At 32.2% G+C, this 27,996-nt stretch overlaps 1 protein-coding gene across 1 annotated transcript; it reads right to left on the bottom strand.

Moving 5' to 3' along the window:
* Positions 1-4: 4 nt before the first annotated feature.
* On the bottom strand, positions 5-27,844 carry LOC113403676 (progestin and adipoQ receptor family member 3). Its single transcript, XM_026644276.2, has 7 exons — positions 27,576-27,844; positions 27,111-27,334; positions 19,629-19,785; positions 11,381-11,533; positions 3,783-3,971; positions 1,734-1,802; positions 5-511 (listed from the first exon to the last, which is right to left on the bottom strand). The coding sequence occupies exons 1-7, from the start codon at positions 27,645-27,647 to the stop codon at positions 347-349; spliced, it is 1,029 nt and encodes a 342-aa protein (XP_026500061.2). The 5' UTR covers positions 27,648-27,844; the 3' UTR covers positions 5-346.
* Between the last annotated feature and the right edge of the window lie 152 nt (positions 27,845-27,996).

Here is a 27,996-nt window from a genome sequence, read left to right as displayed (position 1 = left end):
ATTTGGTCAAAAATTTAAATAACAAGATTGGACGAATTTCGAACACATGCGATTCTACTTATAATAAATATTGGTAAATTTGTTGTACACGAAATAAATTAATTTGACAAGACGCTATCTCCAAATGTAAGAGATAATTCTGTCTAATTATTTAAGGTTTTCGTACAACAAAATCAGTACCATTGAGTAAGAATTTTATTTATAACATTTGCACACGTTATTTTTCTGAATTGACATTTGATCACAAATATAATGCTAGACTGAATGCAGGCTCAGACTCATAAGGTCATTCATACATCTAACACTATTTTATAATAATTACCCTGAATTTAAAGTTAAAGCTCTTCTAGAATATTCTCATTGTGTTCGCACAGCCGTGGTTCATTCTATACTGGACATATATCATAGCAGAGTTATGCCAGTAATACAGAGCTCCTAGAACTAAAACGTGCCACCACTGATGGGAGTGACCTATGTAGTCAACCTTACCTGGAAACCAACGTTCTGGAATCTGAAAATATAAGAATTCCATTAAGTTTTTATTAAAATACATTTAGTAATGGGTTAGTTTAGATGATGAAATATGTTTTCGTCACGCGGCTGAGCGCATTACGTACTCTTTGTCCTTTGCAGTACCGTTAACAGCGCAATGCAAAATTCTTCATTCTTCATTCTAATCGATTAAGTTGTTAAGACGTAAAACGCAACAAACAAAATCATTGTAGCATTTATAAATATAGTTAGTATTGGTGTTCGGGGAGACTGATCCGACGTCACACCTAATCTGTACTTGAGTTCATTATTTCACTTTATGTAAAGACTTCAGACAAAAAACTTTAGAATGGATAATATTAATAAAAGCCTTATTGCGTTCTGGTTTTCTTAGATTAACAATAAACATTTTTACTCATCGTCTACTAAAAAGCCTGTTGTGACCAGTCCAGAAAATACATACATTAAAATTTTGTGCTTGCTTTAAGTTAAGAATAAAATACAAAAAAAAAAAAAAATAGTTAAATGTTATTTTATTAATACAGATCTGTATACTGTACTCCAGTTGGTAAACCTTATTTAAAAGATACAAAATATTACACAATTCAATAATATCCCGAAATTGTCAAAGTAATATTAATATCGCGCAATTATAGAGGATTTTTAAATAGTGCAGCCAATATATCAAAGTGCGTCCAACCGAATTTAGAACGTATCAACTCGTTCTGAACAGAATAGAAACAAAAATCTATTAATCGGTTCGTTCGGTTGAGCATAGATAAAATCTTCTCTTATCCGTAACTAGCGACCCGCGTCGGCTTCGCACGGGTGCAATGCTGCCACTAAATATACTACAGAATGTCTTACAACGTTCACGGTTTTTCAGGCGTTAGACAATACATGCCATGTCCCTGCGTTTTAATTCTGTAATATCTTCGAAAATATTTATTTAAATTACATAGGTATATACTGTACTACATTATTTTGATCCACCGTAGGGTTCAGCCAGCGTTTGCAATGTAAGCGCAAATAATGTGTTTATTTACGACATCGCTTTAGAAACCTCTAATTTATTTAAAGATCTAAGCATACATAGGGACAGCGGTAGGCGACTTTGTTTTTTATATACTATATAATGATCATGTTGACCTGAGATTTTTCAAATAAACAATAAATGTTGGCTTATATTATATCGATGATTATTATATAATTTTTAAATGTTTGACTAGTTTTGTAATTACCTTGAAGGCGTATATAGCGAACGCTGTACCGCTAATCACGTACATCCCGATCACCCTTGGAAAGAAGATCTGAAACATTAAATAATAATAATTAAACATTTAATGACTTCGTTGCTTTTATATAATTACGTAAATAAAACATGTTCTCATTTATAATGATTACAAAAGGAGCGAGATTAGTTTTCTAATAAAAAACTTTACTGTGACAGAATACGAATCTTCTACTTAAGAAAATTTTATAATGGCAATTACGACACATTGCGTGCACCAGTGGATCTAACGGGATGAAATTATGCACAGGAATTCGCTTATAGAACGAAGTATCCTTTTTTCTTAGTACTAACCTAAGTACTAAGAAAAAGGATCAACAATATCCATGTCCTAAGCATATTAAATGAGGTATGAAAGTTTGTATGGAAATTTTTAAAATTTTATATTATTTAATTTTGACATAAAGATTTATTACTATGTGTGTCAGCGACGACTAAAAATATTCTTCAAATAAAAGAAACACCAAATATAAATTCACGTCACGTTCTATTTTCACAGTTTTCAAGGTTTATTTTATATAATTAGCGATTTATATAAATAATTAAGCAATAACATAAGAAAACCGGCCAAGTGAGAGTTTGGTCGTGCGCACGAAGGGTACCGCACATTATCTTTAAAAACGGCAAAAAAAATATGTCTGTTTTATGGGAGTGAGAGAGTCCCCTTAAATATTTATTTTGTTCCTTTTATTTGTATTTATTGTTATAACGGCAACAGAAACACATCATTTGTGAAAATTTCAACTGTCTAACTATCACGGTTCCTGAGATACAGCAGAAGTGACAGACGGGCGGACAACGGATTCTTAGTAATAGGGTCACGTATCCTTTGTACCCTTTGAGTACGGAACCCTAAAAAACAGTATATGTACCTACATATGGGTGATGTTTAGTTGGTATAGTGTAAGAACACAATGTTCCACGTTATTTCAGACGAGCTATCAAATATATTAAAGATTATGATTAAAAATAATGAGAAAAGAACTATATAATGAATATCGTAATTAAAATGATCGTACAATTATTCCGTAATTGTACAGCGAAACGGCTTCCTTGTAAACGTAGAAGGACATCTTGGTAATACAATGTTGTAAAAATCTGCGTAGTTATATTACTTGGCATAATTTAAATAATTTTAGAGTTGAGTAATAAGAACAATTATTATCTTTAAAAACTTCAAATTATTGAAAATTTCAAATTTGGAATATCTCAGAAATTTCAAACGAACGTCCTGACTCCGGACTGTTGGCTGAAAATTTTTGCCAGTAACTTTTTATCGGCCCGACCTAGGGTTTCTATCCGGGACCTTGGGTTCTAGCCACTACACCAACGAGGCAGTCATATAATTACTATGCAAAATGGTGAATTCGGAAAATACTAGAACCATTTACGGGTTTTAATAGAAGTTTTGATCTCAACTCGATATGAATGAGTCGACCCTCGTGTCACCAGCCAAGTTAAAGTAAATAACTAATCATTTGTCGATACAATATTTACTTGTTTAAATATTAATAAAAGATTAAGACGACTTGTTTGCATATTTGAACGTAATAAAATTTGACAACAACAAACGATAAGATGAATAACTTCAACAAATAAAACTTTTTCAATTATCTATTTTCTAAGCGGCCATTTTGAACAAATGACATTATATTTTAATAAACAACATTGTATCACCGGCATTGCAGTGTTTCTAATATTACATATCAATGAGTGATTTCAAATTCAGTTGCAATATTTGACACACATACCTACTCCCTAGTAGGTATGTATGTGTACTAGCAACATTATTCGCGACAACGAGGTTAAACTTGCTCAATAAAATGGCAATATTTCGGACCCTACGCATCTTTGTGTTCTATATTTGTATAAGATAAATGAATTTATTGAGAACTAAACTATGGAATTCGGATTATCCTGTAAATATCATTTTAATAAATAAATAATCACGCAAACAAATGTGTTTCTCTGGCTGTATGTATTAGGAAGGCTGGCTTACCTGCACCATTGGGTTATCGAAACCTCCCATGACATAGGTCCAGTGTAACGTTGGCAGCACACCGTACGCCGCCCAACCTATGAAGACACACATCTTCACCATGTATGGAACCTGCAACCTCGGCGTCTGAAGCACCATTGCTACCACGAATATCAGCGTCACTGATAGCATGTAGAAAGTTTTCAGCTCCTGGAAATGTAAAACATAAGGAATGTATATATTGGAAGAGACACACGTGTCGTATTTCATATAAGTAAACATGTTTAAAAACAATCAAATAAAAGTTAAATTTATACTATCATTATTATAGTCTTAAAGCATTCCAAATAAAATAAACGCTTTGGTTGTTGAATTGGGATGTTTGCCTTGAAATAAGTATTTACTGATTTAATTACATAATATAAACATAATAACTAAATTAAATAGTTGCGGTCGTTTAAAATCTCAAAGGCACATGAATAGGAATTCATAGTAAAGGGTAGTACTATGATTATAGACAAATCCAGACTCACTAACGGCATCGATTATTTATCGAGGAATGATCGAGGAATGATCTTGGAACTGTTCACTCCACGAACATAGGAAATGTAAAATACGAAACTACGGACACGTTAAGCATCTGTTGTAAAATAACTTAAGTCTAGACTGATGTGATAGTAATAATACTTTTTTGTTAGAAAGGTAATTAATTAATTAATTATATTATGCACAGAACTGTAGTTTTAATGGCTAACGGTAACGGGCAGCCCAGCGACGCCCCAGTTACGGGGTCCGTGATAACTTGGGCTAGTTTTGTCCCCATTACTAGCACAAAATGTAGGTACACTTCATTGGAAAATTAAGAACGTTCCAGAAAGAACTACAGGAACAAATAGGAAGCAAGAGTTGAAAAAAGTGTTCGAAATTAAAAATTCATAAGTTGTAGTCCAATAATGATTTTTTTTTAAAGTATGACTATAAATAATAGAATTGGCAACTAAAGTTATTCAATAATAATTAATTATTAGATCACCTTGAATGTAATTTCCGTTTAAGTTGACCTGTACTGGAAATCGATAAGGATGCCGAGTACTACGTCAATGTTCATGGTCTAACATCGATTTTCGACATCATTAATTATCACTGATATCATCGAAATAATTTGAGATGATATCAATGATAAGGTCACGTTTCATGTAGAAAATGTACTTCTTTATTAATAAGAAAAAATTGTAGTCACATTACAACTGAAAAGTACAACGGAAAACGGATGTCTTATATAAAAACTCATATTTTTTTTTCATAATACAAATTCCACAAAAATACATAGCTCCTAAGTGCAAAATGTCCTATGTTAAAACGAGGACCGATGACAAACTATGTATTCGTAATTTAACTTTTCGTAATAACGTCTTTACTTATAAATATCGTCTAGGTGGCGATTAATGAAACAATTATATCTGTAAGGCGTTTTTCTTTCTAATGTCACAGTGTGTCGGAAAGAGAGACATCGGTTGTTTAACAGAGAAGCTTAAGGTTAAACACCGTTTACTCATAAGATAGTTTATATTTAAAAGTTGCATTTTTATATACTTTTTTTATGAAAGAGTAGCCGGTAATTATTGGCATATAATAATTGGCAACTAGCGTCCATAAATTTGGCGCGTAAGAAATATTAACCATTCCTTACAACACGAATGCGCCACCAACATTGGGAGCTAAGATGTTATGTCCGTTGTGCCTGCAGTCACACTCACTAATCCTTTAACCGGAACATAATAATAACAGCTGTTTGGCGGTAGAATATCTAATGAGTGGGTGGTACCTACTAAGACGGGCTCGCACCGAGAAAAAATCATACATTAGTTCCCACAGAAACCGAAAAGTAAAATTATGAATAATAAATAATATAAAGATATTATCAGTTTTATGTCCGTCTCTTAAATACACAACATTTACTTACGACCTTTAAGCACTAATAAGCAAGATAACAAGATAATTTGCGAAGAAAAAAATTTGAACGTTTTAAATAAAATGATTGCAATCTATATTTATAAGGATGTGAAGATTGACTCGATTCAAGTGACCAATTCAAAGAAGACTACAATAGCCCATACGACGACACGGCCAACTACCGTTAGGTAATTTCAATGACACTGAAACGAGAACACTTTGAAGTTATTCCTTTAAAAAACATATTTATAAAATAGTTACAATGCATGTGTTTCGCTAATCACTTAAGCTCTAGATACTATACACTACAAAATTAAATATTATTATAATACTATATAAGTATGTATAATGAATATTTAATTTTAAATTTCCTTGTTAAAAGTAAAAGGTATTTTATAAAGGCAATTTAATGGAATAAAGTACTGTTGTTACACAGATGGATCACATCTATACGAATAATTGAGGATACGATTTAAACACTTCTTAACAATTATAAATGAAACCTATACCAAAAGATGCAACGCGTTTCGGAAAAGGATTTATTGTATAATCTATACTAATATTATAAAACTGAAGTTTGTTTGTTTTAACGCGCTAATCTCAGGAACTGTTTTGAAAAAAATATTTCAGTGTTAAATAGCCCATTTATCGAGGGAGCCTATATATCATCACGCTAGAAGTATAATCATGCATGTCAGAATCTGTAATATAGCCGAATGAAGTCAGGACCTGCAACAAACGCAACTTGTGGCGCTTTGTGTTACCTGCTTTAATTTAAGCAATTAACACGACACGTGAATTTCATGTTCTTGTATTATATAGAGATCATTCCTTCCGAGAGGTGCTTAGCCGGATTTGAGAGTGCAAGTTAAAGTATTCCATCTTAACTTTATGCTGGGTTTTTTAAAAATACATTAATCAAAATTAAACACAAAGCACACACTACACGCACAGACATTCATACATAGAAATATTCGTGTTTTAAGAATCATAACAGATAATATAATAAAGAAATATGTGTCATTGTATATAGCATATAAAATATACATAAATATAACAATAATTTCAGCGTGAAAACTAAATTTAAATTATATTCGAATTTTCGAATAGAAACTCGTTTAAATGCTTGGAATATTTTAATAAATCCATTGTGTGCGAAAATTCTCATCCATAAAAAAAAAAACAAGTGTTAAGACATCACGAAGGTCAATGACGTTGTGGTAACGCAACGTAGATACAAGTAAGTACGTTGCTAAACAATCGGTCAGTTGGAATGTTAAATGGGAGCGATAGTTTACCGATACGTTATTACGATTCCAATCAGCATATTGTTTATTACAAAAATGCATAAAAAAACTTTGTACTTCGTGTACAGTACACTTTTACAATTTCAAGTAATTACACACAATATAATTTTAGTTAGACTTCAGAGTCTTTGCTTTACGGCAATAAAATTCAAATTATATTCAGTTTTATATATACATATATATAAAACTATATATATATATATATGTTTTATATATGTATTATGTTAAGTTTAACGTGGAGGATTGTGCCTTCGTGATTGGATAGATGGTCAATTCCATCAAGAGACTTCGAATTGACATCGAATCGAAGCGATATTAGTCGAGATCTTGAATGGTACATTATGGAAAAATAACGTTTTGGTAACTTTGGCAATAAAATTGAAATTAATATAAATAGTTAAGTGGAATAGAGTTGTATTATAAATAAATATATATTAATCAAGAACAGTAGGGCACAATACAGCAGAAGTATTAGAAAACCGCTTGAATCACATAAATCTAAGGTTTATTTATATTAAGTCCTTCTTGGATTGGATTAGACTATAGGTTAGCCGTCCCTTGCAAAGTATCGTTATTTTTCTCTAGAAGGAAACTCTTTTAAACTTATAATAAAATGTCAGTTACTTTAGCAAATAAGTCGTGACTAGTGTTTGTTAATATAATTTGTAGTTCTTAATGGAGAAAAATTTAACGCAGTTTGTATAATCGAAATCAGTTCTCGATATCGAGTTGAAAAATATCTCTACAATATGTCCCAACATATATAATACCATTATATACCAACAATAAGTTTCATCGAAAAATACAGATGACGTAAAAATATATACAGTAAGTCCGGTAAATAACGGATAGCCCGGCAGGAACTTACAGAGCTGTTAGAATTGTTTACCTCCTACTCTACGTCATAACATTAACAGCCTGTAAATTTCCCACTGCTGGGCTAAGGCCACCTCTGCCTATATAAAGTAAGATATAAAGAAGTATACCTTCGTTTTCAATTCCATTAGCCGTTTCCTGAACACCTTTAAACTTAATTTATATATCAGTCTCTAAATTATTTGTTGATAAATATTAAAAATAAATAACTTTAATTATTAATTTTGTATAATTATTTAATCGAGAATGATTAATTTAAACTAGTTTAAGGTCAGGCTATTGTTGGAATTTTGGAACAACGGTAAATTACTACCGAAGTTCCTCTATGCACAGATAAGATAAAAATAAAGCTGAGACGAAATTATAGGAGAGATTTGCCTTTCACTCGCAACCATAACTTTTACTTGCGTGCAAACTGCGTGTAACTGGTGACACCAATGATATATAATATTAAGTATTACGCTAAGGTAATTTAAAATTCGAATACTTTTTTAAAAGATAAAGGGCAACCGAACAATTATGCCGCCAAATGGGAAGTACTAGCCACAGACATTAGAATTGCAGAAATGTCAGCATCCAAATTCTCAAATGTTTTTATTTTTTATTTTATAGCAATGGCACCCGAATATTAGGCCGATAATTTAGGTTAGATTATGCCTAGCAATATAAATCTCGCCTACTTCGTTTCGTCATTAGTATCGAAATAAAACTATTCTATATTCAAAATCTATGAACAGGACGTATTATGGTCGGTTAAAACTTAAAATCAAATTGGGTTGCAATATAAAATATTTCAGTATCAAAAAGGCGAGAAGCAATTATTACAATCATACATGGATTACACACAGGCGTTTATAAATACGTATCATAATTTACCTACTATTGTTTATTCACGTATTCATGTAAGAATAATTTGTGTGTAAATGTTATGCGAAATAACTTTGTTAATTATAAATAACTAAGATACGAGAAACTTGCTAATTAAATTAGGCAGAATAATGTATCTTTTATATAACATGACATACGAATGTTTTTCGTAATACTGTACCATACGGTTTTCAAACTACGTGTTTGTACCATCGTTGGCTCAAGTAACGTGCATCTTGCTCTCTTATATTTAATTAAAAAGAGATAGAAAAATCATCAAGTTTGATCCAATATATGTACGTAGAAACTACATAATTGCACCATATCAGAGAAGTCGGCTACGCTCCGCTTACGTGCAACTTCGATTCGCATAACATGACAAATTTAAATAAATTTCTATGAGGTACAATGAAATTATCAATATAGAAAAACACGGGTACCTGTGGCTAGTTTTAATAACACTACATATATCTTAATGTTTAGTCAAAAATCTCCGCAACACGCTGAATATACGCGCAAATTTCATCTCAAAATATAAAGAGGTTTTGAAAAAAAAAACAACAATATTTTTATAGATATAGACTAAACATTATAATGTGATGTTAAATGTCTACGGCTGATGTTGCCAGTAACAGATCAATATATTTAAGGACAATTTTAATATCTACTACCCGTACAATTTGTTATTTTAAATAGTACCTAATTTTTAAAATTTTAAAATGTTTAAATATAATAAATCATGAATTATACGCAGTTAACTGTATTTAAATAAATAGTTATAAATATAATTACATTTTTTCATAAATCGAGTTGGATTATTTTAAAAAAAATCTATATATTATGGATATATTTTCTTTATATTAGACTAGAAAGTTTAAAATAAAAAATCCGGAGATTACATTTGCATCTAATGGCGTCAAATGGAAAGTTGTTAGTGTAGCCAGACCAAATTCGATAAGAACGGAAAATATATTATTTCACATTCACTAGCATTAACAATTGCAGTATTGTTTTAAAAAGTGTCGATCATGCAGAATTTTTGTATGCAATTATAGTCGTTCGCGGTCCTACGTCAGACGCACCACGTCTATACTACAATCTGGTGAATGATACACGAACAAATATTATACACACAAAAAATCATTCATTTTTATAATACCAGCGAAACGAGGCAGACGTCGCCCTGTCTGTATATGCCCCATACCGACTGTCAAGGCGATCGTTTAAACGACATTGAAATTGTGATGCAGGGCCGTTTAGCCAGCGAGTCATATAAGTGGATATAATAAAAAAAAAATCTCCATGAAAAATGTACAAAATTATAAACACAAATATTATTTTTAATATATAAAGATACTACCCAGTCTCAGAAAATTTATAAAAAACCATAATGAATTATATACGAAGGCGTGAATAAAAAAATGGGGGTCCATAAGATGTTAATGGGGGTCCACGAAAATTTATCTGCTTTTGATAGTAAAGAGCAAAAATGTTATCATAGTTTTTATAAGGGCCTACCTACATTGTTTTAAGTACCTAACTAAGCAGATAATATTTTAATAAGGCAAGCGATTGTTATTTGTCCAAACTTGCGTATTCGATATTACGTACAATTTCGTGTACAGACTTGCAAAGCGCTATCCGCCCGACAATGCTTAATGCTTGTTCAGACATGAACTTGATCACTACTATAAATACTTGATGCCAATGGTATCTACCTTTTTTTATTTTTTTTCTTCGTCATCAGTTTGAGAGAATCACTAACAAATTCATAGATTTTAGTGTGTCTCTCAAACTGTGGTTACGGACACATGCCAATAGGTGGTCCACGAGAAAAATAAGTTTGGGAACTACTGATCTAAACCTTCCTCATGAATCACTCCGTCCATTGGTGAAAACCGTTTAAAAATCCGTTCGATCGTTTTTGAGTTATCACGCACAGACGCGGCGGAACGACTTATAATATATTGTGATATCATTAAGACCAAGAAACAATTATATTCTCATTTTAAGAACCTGTTATTTTAAAATTAAATTACAGCGGTTCTTCGAGTAGATTCAACTGATAAGAAACCGCAAGAAAAATGTTAAAATTAAATAAGATGCGCTTCTTAATTACATTAACGTATACAAAAGTACTTAACAATAAAACCCTTAATATGCTTGCGTTTATATGTGTGTCACGTGTGTATGTGTGTAAAATTCAGCATTCTATAGGATACAATTATAAACACATTAACTATCATCAATACATCATTTAAGTTCATTTAAATCTTAATTTAATTAATTTAATTGAATATTAACCTGAATGTAATCGGTTATTACTACAAGTGTATTAATTCCAGGTTTAAATATTAATTGTAGAAATTAAAAAACATAAATGACATTTGATACTTTACCGTTACGTTGCCAATGTTCTGACAAATAATTAGATTTCAGTCTTTATGTTTCTTATGCTTATAAATACAATAACCCACTCTTAAAATCAGCGATACAAGACATTGCTTTTTTTGCAGTTAAACAATGATCATACTATCCTATCCTACCTAGTCGGACTAGACCGTTTTCGGCTCTACCATAAGCAATAGTGGCGATTGGAATAAAATATATACTTACATGATGACACCAAAACGCATAGTACACGCCCGACGTATAGATCGCCAGCAAGGAGAGCGCTATACCGAAGAGATCGTACATGAGGAATGTGTTGTAATCTTGTTCGGATCGACAGGAGAATGTGTGGTATAGCGCTGAAAGCGCCATGCATATCTGGAATAAAAAGGTATTATAATAATACATATACAAGACGAAAGATGTAATTATAATTTAGTACGAGTACTTAGTATCTTAATAATCAGAAGGTGACCAAGTTTAGAATGAATAACCTAGTTTGATGATATTATATATAAATATGTATATTGACGTAATGTCGTTTGGTGGTACAAAATCTAATCGAAGACTTGAAGATCTTGGTTGAAGACCTCGAGAGCGACGATGATGCTGATAATGATGACGTCGAAACTGATTAAAAATTTTCACATTTTGTCCCTTTCAATAAACATTATTTCTTTAATTTATTCCCATTTCTTTAACTCAGGGTTACCGTTTATGTATTGTTTATAAAATAGATTTAAATAATATTTTTTATTTAAAATTTTTCTGATTTTAATGTGTGTGTGCGACAATAAACTTGTCTGGTATCAATCTATTCTATCTTTTATTCCCTACCCTTGTCCTAATCCAAGTGGGATCGGCGCAGCCTGTCTTCTTCTATTATCCGTCATCATCTATCTCTCTCATATCACTCCTCACACAATCTATGTCTTCTTAGGTCGTCCTCTTCCCCCCATCCCTTCACGCTCATTCAAATCACACTTTTAGTTACATGTGTTTCCTCTCTACATCTCACATGTAGGTATATGCCACTATACCATTTCAAACGGTTCCCTTTCATTATCTGGTATTGACGCTTCATTTATCAATCAATTCTACCTCTGGACGATTTATTTATCACATCCAACAGTTTTGAGATGAAAATTTATGATACAGGTCGATAACATTATTCAGTACATTTCATAATGGTTTCAATAAGGTGTTAAAAAAAATTCTGGATGTTTTACTTTTACTTCTATCAATATCTCGTATTATTGGTATCTCAAATATATATTTCAACAACATTCCGAAAATCAGACACAATATTATGATACAATCCAGTCAAATTTTTAAAAAAATTTAAAAATTCGTCCTTATCAGGGCTACACGCGGAAACTTTATGGTGATATTTTCGATGATTCAGAATAATATGATCTAACAATTGGACACAGTTTTGATCGTAATATTATGAAACAAAAATTTTAGTCGCGGGCTCTAGTACTATAGTGTTAAGATTAAAATGTTTTAAATTTAATAAACGACGTGTCTCTTTTTTAAAATAAACATAAATTATTACATAATAAAAAAATATGTTTATTTTAAAAAAAAGACACGTCATACTATTAACATATGACTATAATAAACAAATTAATATGAGATTTTATTAAACTTCAAGGAAATAAAACACTTTAGTCGTCAGACGTCACGATTTGTTTTTCACCTTGCTTTATTGCTTGTAAATTTGCTGTAAACCGGTTATGCGAGTCAGTATCATAGTTAATGATAACTCCATAAAAATATTGAAATATAAATACTCTTAAATATGTAATACTCTTAAATTCTGATGAACTTTGTTTACACAACATTAATAGGAAATAAACAGTTCTTATAAACTGTTTCTGAGTAAAAAAAAATATACAAAAATATATTTATATGAAGTCAAACAATTGTTCATAAATACAAATCATTTGTTTAAAAAAATATTAATATACATTATATATATACACATAGTTGATAAAAAAGCGTGGAGCTTATACTTGTTGACTTTCAGACAATACAACTAAAAAATGTATCCTACATAATAAAAGTCTATTTGACAAACATTTTAAATGTTTCTTATTAATTTAATAACATCCACGGCCTCACAGTTGCCTGTGCCTTTTATAAATCAGCAGATCTTCGCTGGATTTGAGCTACTCGTCTTCTTGGAAAACGTGGCCCACACTGACCTTTATATAAATATATGTCCTTTTATATCATACCTTGTATGTAATATTACCAAAGATGGGCATTAACTCGTTAATCCAGAGTAAATCTAGTTAATCTAGAGTATCCTACAAAACCGAGCGAATAAAGCGGAGAAAAATCTTTTTCAACCTATTTCGTCATTAGTTCAAAGATACTAAATTAAATAAAAAAAATAATACGACTATAAAAATAAAAAAGCTAACAACAAGATTTAACCACACATAATGGTAATAAAGTTCAATTAGAGCGTGTCAAATAGGAGAAAATTACCGACGTGGCTTCAGCATGTCACTCACATGTAATAAACATCTCTTTTACATGTCAAACGGAAATCTTAATATGGTAAAGTGGGAAATAATTAATTTCCCATCATAATTCAAAGGTCAACGGAACGGATACAATAACGAACTGCGAATGTCAAGAGTATTTCATCAGTTCATACACCCCTATCCCAATTAAGGAAAATGTTAATACGAGTGTTACAGTAGCATTTGTGAATTTATTATAACCGTATTATTTATATTAAAATCGAAATATACTTTATCACAGCGTGAGAAACATAAGCCTATCGTGTGAGCACTCGAATCGTCATTTTTAAGATTAAATTTCAAAATATCACTGGTTCGGAATGTAGATTCTACCGAGAAGAACCAGCAGAAACTTAAACAATCAAGTTACATAGGTAATTAAATATAATTGAATTATTATTTATTTATCCTGCGTGGAAATCAACGAACGCTGAATCCACTTTTTTAACATCTATTAAAACATTGCACCGAAATTGTTGATGCCATGACTTATAATTAAGAGTAATGATATTTTCTTGCCGAGTTCGGCCACCGCGGCCTCATAAAATACCGGTTTACTGCGCAGGAATTAATACAGTTCAAAAGTGAGCACGTAAAAATTAATTCAGAACACCTTAAAAGCTAGTAAGTACACCAAGGAGCAGTAACACATACATGCACACCATTACTGTTCAATGGTTTGAACAACAAAGTTGCCTATTGATCGAAACCGTCCAGACAGGCTTGCACAGAGCAAAGCCGAAGAAAATTAATATCCAATGTGTGTATTCACGTAAACAAGTCCTAAATACCTCATAGTTTTTACTAATAAATATTCAGTCATTTCTTTTTACAAATAAAGATTCGAAAATATTTTAAAATGATCCGAAACAAAATTTCCATATTTCAAGTCTATTGATCTAATTTGTTTATGATCTGTGACAAGTCCTAGTAGCTCGTCTGATTTATCTATGTACTAGCGACCCGCCCCGGTTTAACAGACGAGAAATTTACATAAAAACAAAATGAGAAGTGCGCGATTTACACAAAAATATTTGAGACCAAGTATGTATTTTTATAGCTGATTTTATTCAGAGAAATAAGAAAAAACGCAAGTTTTCAGAAAAAAAAAAACATGTTGAATGTATTTAATAACGTAACATACGGTGTCTTGTTTCAACACCTGTTATGCGACTACGTCTTAAAGGGCAAAACGTGAATGAGTGCGTACAAGTTTGCACTTAGGAATGTGGACATATATTATGTAACAGCATCACATAATCACATAATGTTGTAGCTAAGGTCAAAACGTATAAGTATATTTAAGATTTGGTGTAATAGAAATTTCAAATTAATTTATTAGCAAAAATATATTTATATATAGATTATTTTTTTTATGGCAATGTTTGGCGGACGAGCAAATAGGCCACCTGATGTTAAGTGGTCACCACCGCCCATAGACATTGGCGCTGTTAGAAATATTAACCATTCCTTACATTGCCGTTGCGTCACGAACCTTGGGAACTAAGATGTTATGTCCCTTGTGCCTGTAGTTAGACTGGCTCACGCACCTTTCAAACCGGAACACAACAATATTGAGTACTGTTGTTTGGCGGTAAAATATCTGATGAGTGGCTGGTACCTACCCAGACGGTCTTGCACAAAGCCTTACCACCAAGAAAGTTACATGTTTAATATTAAAATTATAAATCAGGCGGATATACCTCGCCACGAAGTACTAAATTAAACTAAATCAAAAGTATATTCATGTGTTTTGATGATTTTATAAACTTTGAAAGTGTAAATAATTCAGATTTATGTAGTACAAAATAACCACAGATTGTACGACAAGTCCATAATAACAGAGCTATTCCTCTCAGATTCCGCAAGTCATTGATACGTTAGCTCGTACAATGCCATCTCCTCAGACTGAAGCGGTTTCTACTGACCGTTATAACTTGTAGCTTTCACTGTCAATAGGGCCCCCCTGAGCTGTCTGAGACTCAGATGCAAAAGATTCACTTTTTCTTCATCTTTTAGGAACATTTTACAATTTTTAAAATACAGCTAAAAACATATTTCAATTTACGTAAGATTAAAATGAAGTATATTTTCATATATTATATTATTTATTTTTTATATATCTAGCTGTAAAAAGTAGAAGCAAAAATAAAGATTGTAGTCATTGTTAAATAATTAACGCTATTTGGCACAAAAATAAAGCATGGTTTGAACATTAAAATGCCGGTCGTATATATGCATTTTAATATGTATTATTAAGGGGTATGAAACTTTAACATAATTTTAAAGGTGTTATATAAAAGAAAAAATGTTCTTCCCATACAATAAGCGAATGTAAATTTATTGTTGACGGCACGCGATGCTTGTTAAAATAAAAAGATTTGCTTAGCGTTTACTTGTGCAATACAACTTAGGATGTGAGTACTAGCTTCACTATACGGTTACCGCTATTACAGACATTAGCCGAAGAACAACAATTTATCTTTCTGCAAACGTAAAATGTACGTATTTACATATTATTTACTACTTTTTTTTTGTTAAAATATAAATAAATAAAAATTTATTGTTATTCAAATAATGACAAAGTATTTATTTCAACATAAATAAAAACTTAAAATATTCCCAATTCCTTGATGATGATTGGTGATGACGGTATTTTATTATAAAAGATTTTTTCTTAAATATATTTATTTACTCCTAATTCTTTATGGTCATTTTTTATTTGTAAATACTTGTTTTATCTGATCGATTATGATTTAAACCTTGAGAAAATCATATTACGTAAAGTTTATATTTAAGAACATTTTATTTATTTTAATTATGTTTTAAATCCGGATACGTTAACATAACACAAGGCAGTTAAATGTTATGTTGTTTCTTTCGTCACATTCGTACGTGAATAAAGGTCAATTTGAAGTTCAAATAATTGCAAGATTTTCAGAACATTTAAACATACAATATCATCAAGTAAGATGCTCATAATAAATATTTAGAACACATATCTATTGTTATAAAATATATTATTGCTAGATTATTATTAAATCGTCCTTGTTGTAGTGAATATAAGGTCTAGTTCTAGACGATAGTGTATGTAAACTCCAGCTTGTACCGGCGATTTCATTCATGTATTTAAACATACACATGGACCCACAAATTAACTATTACCATAAATAAATAAAAAAAAAGAAACAAATACATATTTTTTGCTATCATTATGCAGTTATTAGAAAATACCTTCAACATTTTTTTTAATATAAATTCACGTGTACTGACAGGAATATAATACAAAATTATAAAAAAAAATCTGAAGCTTTTTTTATATAAAATTATCGTTACATATTACATTATCAAAAATACTATATCATATCAAAAACTACTAATTACTTACGCTTGAAAACCAGGGTTCGCCGATATAAATCAGCGGATATACTTACATATATCATGATATGATTTGGATATGTTAAATGAATTGGCATATTTCTATGTACACTATCAGACCGATGTTTATACTACAATTTAGATTTTTTTTCCAATTTTCAGTCTTATCCATAGAATATAAAATTTGTTATTATAACTGTTCCTTAAATAGTGTTAATAGTTATTGATCTCAAATAAATATATTTTACTTGTAATCCAACTTTATTATTATTCACTGTTTTATCAGTTTAAAACCAACTATTTAATATCCATATACTTAATAGGTGGTGTGTTTTTTGGTGGAGATTTTTACAAACACTACTAAATTATCACTTTTATAATCGTTTGCCACCTATCACTTGAAAAAAAAAACTGATTTATCATAATCGCAATTTTATCATTAAAATAACAATTTAATAAAAGACAGAAACTATCAAATCATCTTAAACCAAATAAAACCATAGTAATGCCATAAAACACAATTTTTTGTAAACTAAAAACAACTCCAACATTTCTAATATTTGACAGATCTTTTTTTGCATATTTTTGAACGCGACTTTCACTTAAGTAAGTGGGAAAGCAAGTTGGACGAGACAAGGGACGTCACTTTCGAGTCGGTCGACGGATGGTGCTAATTATAATGTGGATTTACATTTCGTGACTCGTCCGTCAGCAGGTTATACACGATGTGAAGGTTATAATTAATGTATATCAAAATGAATGAATAGAACACATTTATATATGTCAATTTCAAATTGTAATTTTGTAATACGAACGTTTTTACTATACAAATAAGATCGGACGGTATTTGGATGACCCGTTTTCTTCACCATCGCCGTACATATACTACGTATAAGTCAATAACATTTAAATATTGACCATACTAAAGTCACTATATTCATATATTCCGTGATGATCTTTTAAATAGGCATTATCTAGCATTAACAATTACTAAAATATTTCTTACGGTTAAACAAAATGTTGTTTTATTAAACACCAAATTAAGTAATTAACCGATTTATTATAAAATTAATAAAAAAGATAATGACAATGATAAGATATGTTAAATGGAGGTAGCCGTGATAATAATTATTTAACTTTTTATCGATTATAATACCGTAAACAATATGAATATATACATATACCCACATACATTGTAAAAGCTAATTGGACCCTGAATAAATCTTAAATTGGACTGTAAGACTGTAGCCGTTTAAGATTTTTTAATACCATATAGTATTGCCAATTAATTAAATAATCCAGAATCTAAAATGATTATGTATTCGAATATATTCATTACAGTTTAAATAGCATCACCGGAGTTCTCAAGACATCTCGACATACTAACCTATTTTAATATGAAATTGATTGAACTTATTTGAATTATAAATATCATCAGCCATAATTGAGGTTGTAAGTTTGTCAAATTGAGAATGACACCAATAATTTTGCTGCCGCAGCAAATGCAGGTTGCAATATTACTTGACAAAATATTATTATTTACGTTAATTAACAAAACAACTATACCTACTACTACCGTTAAAATAGAAAGGAACGGGGTTTAATTTGAATTGAAAAACTTCCAAATATAATACGTAATATAATTTTTTACGTATTTAGAGACCTATACTTATTTTTCAACAATTTATGTGTACGAACCGATCAAAATTTATATAGGGTAAATACAAATTATTATTAGGATATCTTTACACAAGAACAATTTTTATACTCAGGTCCAGGTAAAATAATCAAATGAAGACAAAAGTATACCTATTTGCAACGCTTTTCGAAATCTGATCGGCTAATCCGATCAATATATTCTTTATTCGAGTAGTCTTATAAAGGCACTTTTGAATTGATATTTTACAGAATTGTATTAAATGTACAGCTACCACAAATTGGGGATATAGATTCTAGAAGTTCCGGCAAGAAACTCAGTAGCTACTCTTTTCAAATAATTAATATACAAAGTAATTTCAAATACATTTATATATTATATCCTGCCTAAAATTCAAAAAGTGTAAGTACAATGTTTAATTTTTTAACCAAAAAAGATTTAAAAGTATGAATTGGCAATATTAAAAATATCTGCGGAACTCAAAATAGAAACGATTGCCTTGCCCCGGGAAGTATTTATTGACTTTGCGTGGTCGAGTTGAGATAATTTTGTCTAACCTGATTGTTATCTGTATCTTTCACATTAACATTCAAATAGGCAAACTTAACATTACCACGGCGGCGTTTCATAAAATTTAATTGTTATATATTTTACGTATACTCACAAGTTTCACAAAAAAATCTGTATATAACAAATGTATATTTTTATAATTAAACGGAATTTTTAAAATAGCAAAACGTTAGAATTTACTTAAATTTATATTAGAATTAATATTTGCATTTTATGGTCATTGAACTTAGGTCGAATCGGCTATTGAACTGAAAGCAAAGGTTACTGTAATATGAAAACCCCCATCTTCATAAATAAATAAAAATGAATAAAATAAAAAAATAGTACTTACAAGAAAGCAAGAGAAAAGAATAGCAGCTACCGTCTTGTCGGTCATGGTGGCGTGGATGTTTATAATGACGAGATCGTTTATCGTGAGGAACAGAAGTAAGAAGAAACCAAATATATGCGTCCATATATTCATAGTTTCATTTGTCCACCAGAATATGCTGAAAATAAACCATTATTAAGTTACACATACACACTCTTTTTACAATATTACAAAGATTCATTATACCTTAAACAACTACAACAAGTATTCAGGCACACATATGTATGTATATTACATACATAGACTCACACATGTAACATGATTGTGAAATTGACACTTCACTGTTGATTATAGTCAACAAAGTTTTTTTCGCTTGCGTTAGCGTTGGTTAACACACGTGTTAAGAGATTTTGAGTGTTTTCGTTTTGTTTTGTAGTATATTTTATTGTTAATAGTGCTTTAGTTGGTAGTTGGGTTAAGTGGTGTTAGTAATATTTGTAAATCTTGTGAGTATTTAACGTGTTTTAATATTTTTTAGCTTCTAAGTTTTATAATGGAGGTTGATCCTCCTCCTGATCCCCCTGATCCAGGTGGCTCAATAGAGCCTGTTCCCGATACTCTATCTCCTCCCTCTGTACCTGTTTCCCGAAAACGCCTCGGTAATGATTCCATTAATTCCGATTCCAATGCCAAAAAAACCATAATTAATCCTAGTTCAGCAAATCCCTCAATACAAACGATTTACACTCATCCATCCTTCTCTGAAGGCCCTAAAATGTATTCCGACGATGACAAGGGTCCTTTCATCGTTCATGTGTCCCGGGAAGTATCTGACCCAGCTTCAGGAACTACTATACGGGCAATTAAATTCGGACAATTCCTGCACACTCATAAAATTAAGAGTATTATTAACGATGGTGTTAAGAACATAGGCCGTAACAAAATTTCAGTTGAATTTTCAACAGCTCAAGCAGCAAACACCTTTCTAGTGAATCCTATTGTTGAAATGTGCAAGTATAAAGCTACTGTACCGACTTTTAATGTAACTAGAATGGGATTGATTAAGGGTATTCCCGTGGACTGGACGATGGAAGAACTGGCAATGTCACTTGAGCTTCCCACTGGATGTGGTGAAGTTATGAAAATAAGACGCCTGAATAGAAAAACAATTGCTGACAGTGTAACTACATGGGTTCCTACCCAATCTGTTGTAATTACATTTAGAGGTCAAATGCTTCCTTCAAAAGTGTATTCCTACCATACATCCCTTCCAGTAGAAACTTATAAACTTCCCACTATCCAATGCCTTAATTGCTGCCGTTATGGTCATATTAAAACTCAGTGTCGATCTCAACCTAGGTGTTTTAAGTGCTCCAAATCCCACACAGGTGAGTCTTGTAGTGTAAGTAAGGATAACGCCACTTGCTTACATTGCTCTGGTAACCATTTCACAACAGACAAGGATTGTCCAGAGTTTTCTCGCCAACAATCAATCAAAATTGTTATGTCTCAGGACAACATTTCATACATTGAAGCATCCTCTCGGTTTCCTCCTGTACGTAGATCCTATGCAGAGATTGCAAAGGAGATGTTTACCCCTCCCACATATTCTCCAATTCTCCCTAGTCAACCTATCCCTTCAACTACCCGGTCCTATCGGAAGACTGTTATCAGTACTCCTCGCCCAAGATCACCTCTTGGGAAAGGGTATGATAAACAGGCCCATCAATCGATCGTTAGTAATTGTCCCTCTACTGCTCCTAATGGTTGTGCTCTCAACCAAAACACTCCTAACCCTCTTAATAACAATCCCAACTTCTTAGAAATGCTAACTAAGATACTACTTAGTATTATCTCAACATGTAACGATATCCCCTTACCGTCCAACGTTGCTCAAGACTTATGTCAGTTATTCTCCATCCTTCACAATGGCCCCAATCAGCTTCCTTCAATGGAACTGCAAGAGCGTTCGGCCTAAAAAACATGAACTCCTCTCTCTAATAAACCTCCATAAACCTGTCATTATTGCCATCTCTGAAACATGGTTGATCCCTGGATCCCGATTCCGGGTCCCAGGCTTCTCCTGTTTGAGGGATGACAGAAGTGATGGTTATGCTGGGAGTGCCATTTTCGTTCGGCACTCCCTTCCCTTCTCCCAAATTCCTTTATCCCTTCCCAGCCAGCATATTAATGCTGTTGCTGTTAGAGCCCTTAACATCTCTTTTCTTTCCCTGTATATTCCTCATCCTAATCCAACTTTAATTCCTGATATATCTGCCATCATTTCCTCTCTCCCTAGTCCTATCCTAGTCATGGGGGATTTTAACGCCCATCACACCGCCTGGGGTTCACATTTCTGTGACCCATTTGCTCTCTTGTTGATGGACATATTTGATGATGCAAACCTCTGCATCCTCAATAATGGCTCACCAACACGTAGAGTATATCCTAACCAAAACCCAAAATCCGCTGTAGACTTATCCTTAACTTCTCCAGTCCTTGCTTCTCAAATATCCTGGAATGTCCTCTCATCCTCTTTTGGCAGTGATCACTTTCCTATCCTCCTTTCTTTAAATCACCGATCCATTGCCCATATCAATCCAAATCCCTTATTAAAATTCAAATTAAAAAATGCTAACTGGTCTGCATATGCTGAGTCTGTTGATTCCATGATCGACACCCTCTTTGTTTCACAAGACTATGGAAATGTAATTCTTTGCTATGATCTTTTCCTTAATGGTATTTTAACTGCAGCTAATCTCCACTTCCCTAAAAAACACACCTCAAAAAATCATTTGCTTTCCACCCCCTGGTGGGATGAGGAATGCAAACGATTATCTGAACAGAGACTAGAGGCTGAAGCATCATACTCATTGTGTATGTCTTTGGATAACTTTTGTAAGTATCAGAAAATCGACGCCAAATTTAAACAATTAATCTCTAAAAAGAAAAAAGTTAGTTGGATTCATTTCTGTGAATCCCTGAGTCCTCGTTCCTCTTCCTCTGTAGTCTGGTCCCAACTTAAAAAATTCCGCCGATGCCTTAATTCTGTTGACCCTTCCTCAAATACTCCTTCTGAGTGGCTTAACAATTTCGCTGATAAGCTTGCCCCCCCATTTGTCCCTTATGAGGACAGTTTTCTAAATTCTACGCCAGCATCCACATCCACTTTGGATGAAATGGATGCCCCCTTTTCTTTTTCCGAACTTCAATGTGCTTTAAATGGTTTATCTGATTCTACTCCTGGGGAAGACGGCGTTCCTTACTCTTTTATTTGTAAATTAAATGATAAAGCGAAAAAATGTTTTTTAAACATAATTAACTCGGTTTTTATCAAAGGAATTGTCCCGCAATCTTGGAAGACACAAATTGTTATCCCGATCCTTAAACCGGGTAAGAACCCTTCGGATTACAACTCATATAGACCGATAGCTTTATCATCAACTTTGGCAAAGATCACTGAACATCTGTTGAAGAACCGCCTGGAATGGTTAATGGAAAGCAGAAATATACTTGCTCCCTCCCAATTTGGCTTTCGGAAGGGGTTGAGCACCATTGATAATCTAAGCATACTCACAACAGACATTCGAATTGCCTTTGCTAAAGGAGAGTACCTTGTGGGAATCTTTCTAGATATATCTTCTGCATATGATAATGTACTTCTTCCGTTACTCAGGCAGAAAATGCAACAGCTGAGTATTCCACCGAGGATAGTTCATCTCATATGTAATCTGTTAACTTGCAGATCAATAACGGTTAGACACCAACATCTCTCTCTTCCCCCCAGACTTGTCTGGAAAGGTCTTCCTCAAGGCTCAGTACTCAGTCCTCTGCTTTACAGCATATACACCCATGATCTCGATTTGTCTGTTAACAATTTTTGTAACATTCTCCAGTATGCTGATGACACTGTTTTGTATTATAGATCTAGCTCCATTGAAAATTTAACATTTCGATTAAACTCTGCTTTGCATTACCTATCCCAATGGCTCTTTGACCATGGCTTATCGCTATCGATAGCCAAAAGTCAAGCAGTGGTATTTACTAAAAAAAGACGTATACCTACCTTTAATTTGTTTTATGAGGGTCAGCGCATTAACTTTGTAGACAAAACAAAATTTCTTGGTATTATTCTCGATCACCGACTGAACGGAATTTCACACTCTGACTATTTAGCCAAGAAATGTGAAAAATCAATTAATGCCCTTAGAGCAGTATCTGGAGTTTGGTGGGGAGCTCACCCTTATACATTGAAGCTGATCTATAACGCAATAGTTCGTAGTCATTTGGACTATGGACTGTTTGTTCTAGATCCATTCAATAAATCAGCTTCAGAAAAATTAAACAAAATTCAATTTAAATGTTTGCGCATAATCTTGGGTGCGATGAAATCCACTCCTACTAATGCTCTGCAGGTTGAGTGTGTTGACCCTCCTCTACATATAAGGAGGCAATACTTATGTGACCGCTTTATCATCAAATTGTTACAGCTATCTTCCCATCCTCTATTGGCCCGATTAAACAAATTATCCCACCTTTACAACCCAGACAGACCGAAATCCTCATTCCTATTAAACAGTTTCCTCAAGTATACCAACCTCCCTCATCCCCTTACCACTTTTCCTTCTAATCCTCTTTTTTCCACCTCCTTTAAAGCTCTTATTTATAATACCCCCGTTATTACAAACCTTGGTCTTATAAAAGGTTCCCCTGATACTAGTGTCCAATTTCAAAAAATGTTTCATCAAAATTGGCCAAATCACCTCCCTATATATACTGATGCCTCTAAACTCTCACCGACCGGCTGCGTTGGCGCAGCTTGTTGGATACCTAAATATAAAATAGCCCTTTTATTTAAATGCCCCCCTGAAACCTCTATATTTTCCGGTGAGGCCATTGCTTTACTGGAAGCTATTATGTATGCCCAGTCACACAACATACAACAATCAGTTATTTTATGTGACTCATTAAGCTGTCTGTTGGCCATTAAAGAAAATCCTTTTCGTAGCAAATTAAGACTTTCTATCGTTTTTAAGATCAGAGAGGCTCTGTTGTCCTGTCACCAACAAGGCCTTCAGGTTTTGCTGGTCTGGATTCCAAGTCATTCCGGTATTATTGGAAATGAGATGGCTGACTCATATGCTAAGATTGCCATCCAATCTGGTTCATCTGAGCATTTTGTCAATTCCTCTCGAGACCTGCTCACTCTTGCGAAAGCTGAAATGGTTAAATCCTGGAATGCTTTTTGGATTTCATCAAAATCGGTTAAAGGTAAGTATTATTCGGCGTTACAACCTGAAATTCCGAGGCGACCTTGGTTTTCACTTCACAGGCACGCTGACCGTTGGGTCACATCCACTATCTGTCGGTTACGCCTCGGCCATTCTTGCACACCTACCCACCTAGCAAAGATAAGAGTTCGAGATCACTCGCTGTGTGAATGTGGCCTAGACGAAGGTTCCGCCACCCACATCCTGTTCCTTTGTCCTAAACTTCTTCATCCCATTTACGACGTTCTCCCTCCTAAAGTTCCTCGTCCTATAAATGTTGAATGTTTGTTGACGTTTGTGTTTAGTCCATTTTGTTCTTTTTTGTGTAAATATATTAAATGTAATAAAATTAAGTTGTGAATAGTCCAATTGAGTGATATATCTTATTATATATAGTTTAGAATACTAACAATTATTTGTAATTTATCCTATTATTAACCCTTAATGTTTGTGTTGTTCTAGGTTACGGATTAACAAGGAAATTACTACTACTATACTTGGCTTTAAAATTTAATTGAGTTTGTTATCTCACCCATACCGATCAATCTCATTCGTGTCTTCTCCATCCTACGTGACATTGGCGAAATAATCTGTGCCCTGTCGGCACAACTAAAAGCCATTAAACTAAGAATTGAATTGAATTGAAGTCAACAAAATATTGAAGAGACTTTAGTAACATTCTATTAGGCTAATCGTGAATTAGGTAGTAAATGTAGTTTAATTCTGTAGTAATGAAAATCTATGACTAACTGTCAGACAAAAGCTTTACATGACATTATTCATAAGTAACATAATATAGTGAATATAAAATTTCGGTATAAAATCATATTTTTGTGAATTGACAAATATGTAGGTTCAAACAATGTATTTTAACATTTACAACATATTATACGAGGTGCCTTTCGCTACTTCGTCCGGATGAAATATATGTTGACTGATAGAAATACGCAGACTTTTTTCATCCGTTTTAGAGTTCAGTAACTTACAAACGTAGAGAAGATTTATATACTTTATGTACATATATAGTAATGTAATAAGTATATGAGTATGCCTGCGAAGAGCCCGAACCTAATTGAATGATTCGAAAATATCGTGTTTGAGTAGAAAAAATGTACAACCAATGTATACATATCGCCTAATATCAATATCAGTGAGTAAATATATCTGTGTCCAATTTTTTTACGCTAAGATTTAGAAAGAAAAGATATTTGCTAATGCAATTGTATTGAGTCTGGCAAGAAAATTACGTGATTTTCAAGTGATGCCGCTGAAACAAACTTCTTACGACTTTTTTCAAATACCGTATATTACCACTCCACCATACCATTTATTACAAAACTATATTTTTACATTATTAAGTATATCTGCCAAATGCGATTTATTGTTTAATTTGTAATTAAATTATCACACCAAATCAGTTCAACAGGTAAATTAGTACTTTTTAGTAATAAACGAGTTTTAGTTTGTTGGTATCTACTTAAACTCAGACAAAACTTACAGCCACAAAGCTAAGAATTGAATTGAAATGCTTATACAGCAGTAGCTTAACATTTAACAAATACCTAATATGTAACTAGGTTTATCTGCATGTCAAAGGCGAGAGCTGTTGGGTACGATACATTGTCGTTATAACAATAAAAAAACCCAACTGTCAAAAAAAGCGTCACTGATTTTGAACGTAAACTATAAATGTTTAGTAGAAAATGAATATGTATACTTAATAGTGTTTGCCAAATGCATGGTAATTTATGTAATGTTATTTTTTATTGATTTAATATATTTCTAAAACATTTCTGCACTCCTATTCCATATCAATGTTAACTGCACCTAATTTGTGTTGTTTTTATATCACCATACTTATCAAAATCTCTATGTTTACTATAATATTTATTAATGTTACATTTAGTAATTATTCGCAGTAAAAGTGTACCTTGTTTCTATGATAGGTATTAAATACTTCATATTCTACATTTAAACTTTAAAATCTTTACATTTATGCCTTATGCAGTTGAACTTATTGATTATTTAATAATTATTTATTTAACAAGCTTTAGAAGTCAAGAAAGTGTATTATACCTGAGCATCTATAATTTAAACATCTATTACATTCACATAATTAATGTTTATTAATATGAAAACGAGATATACCTTTTGCCTTTGATTTGTATAATTTGTACTAAGATTTAATGACTTTAGACCATTAAAAAAATTGTGATTGTTTGTGATTTATTACCTTTCCCAGCACAGTCTGGTTGGCAGCAGCTTCCTGTAGCCATCTTTGATGAACGGGTTATGTTGTAAATATTCAGGTGCTTCCTCATACTTGAGCAATTTTCTGTAATTGATATACTCAACATCTGCATCAGTGAGATTGTTGTTATCCTCCAATTTTTTACCACGCCTAAGTAATGTGTTCCCCCTGCAGTATTCCTTTTCTTGTTTACAATCATCTTCTACCTTAAATATAATTAACTTAATCAGAATTTGTTTTATAACATTGAATAACATAAGTTTAAAATAATTAAGGATTGTTTCAAAAATGTTTAATTCTTATGGTAGCATAAATAGAAAAAAAAGGAAAAAAAATATCATAATATTGTGTATTTGTTTTTTTTTGGGTATTTTGTTTACATATAAATAAAAATGTAACAGTTCCATAATTTTTTTACACAATGACCTTATTATTTATTTAACTTACTTTCTCTATTGGCATAAATTGGACGGTTTCTGCTTGGCATTCACTAACTTTTCTTGTCATAGTTAAAGTCATGATTCCAAAATGTGATAAATAATTATAATAAAATATTTTTCGTATATCTTTAATACACGTATCACAAGAGCAAATTTACAAATGAACTATATAGAACAATACACTCACAAAGTATGATTAAAATACATAATATTATAAATAATTAATTTATTTGGTCAGCTATATCGTAATTATTGAAAAATGCTGTAGCCAAACACAACCAGCACACACACGCTTTAAACCGAAACTATCAATTTAATTTATTCATAAAACAATTGTCAAAGTTTGAAAGTTCGACCAAAACTTCAAAAGTCAAAAGCAAAAACCCTTTCAATAGTGCTGCCAGATCAAAAAACCAGCTTAGCACCGA

The sequence above is a fragment of the Vanessa tameamea genome, chromosome 10, assembly GCF_037043105.1.
Source record: "Vanessa tameamea isolate UH-Manoa-2023 chromosome 10, ilVanTame1 primary haplotype, whole genome shotgun sequence".
NCBI lineage: Eukaryota > Metazoa > Arthropoda > Insecta > Lepidoptera > Nymphalidae > Vanessa > Vanessa tameamea.
This window is presented reverse-complemented; position numbering and strand designations above follow the sequence as displayed.

Bases quoted from the DNA above. Each gene is read 5' to 3' on its own strand.
- LOC113403676 (XM_026644276.2), bottom strand. From the start codon at position 27,647: ATGACTTTAACTATGACAAGAAAAGTTAGTGAATGCCAAGCAGAAACC. The intron at 27,335-27,575 runs GTAAGTTAAATA...ATTATATTTAAG, and splicing joins AATTTATGCCAATAGAGAAA to GTAGAAGATGATTGTAAACA. The intron at 512-1,733 runs GTAATTACAAAA...TTATATTTTCAG, and splicing joins TCGCTATATACGCCTTCAAG to ATTCCAGAACGTTGGTTTCC.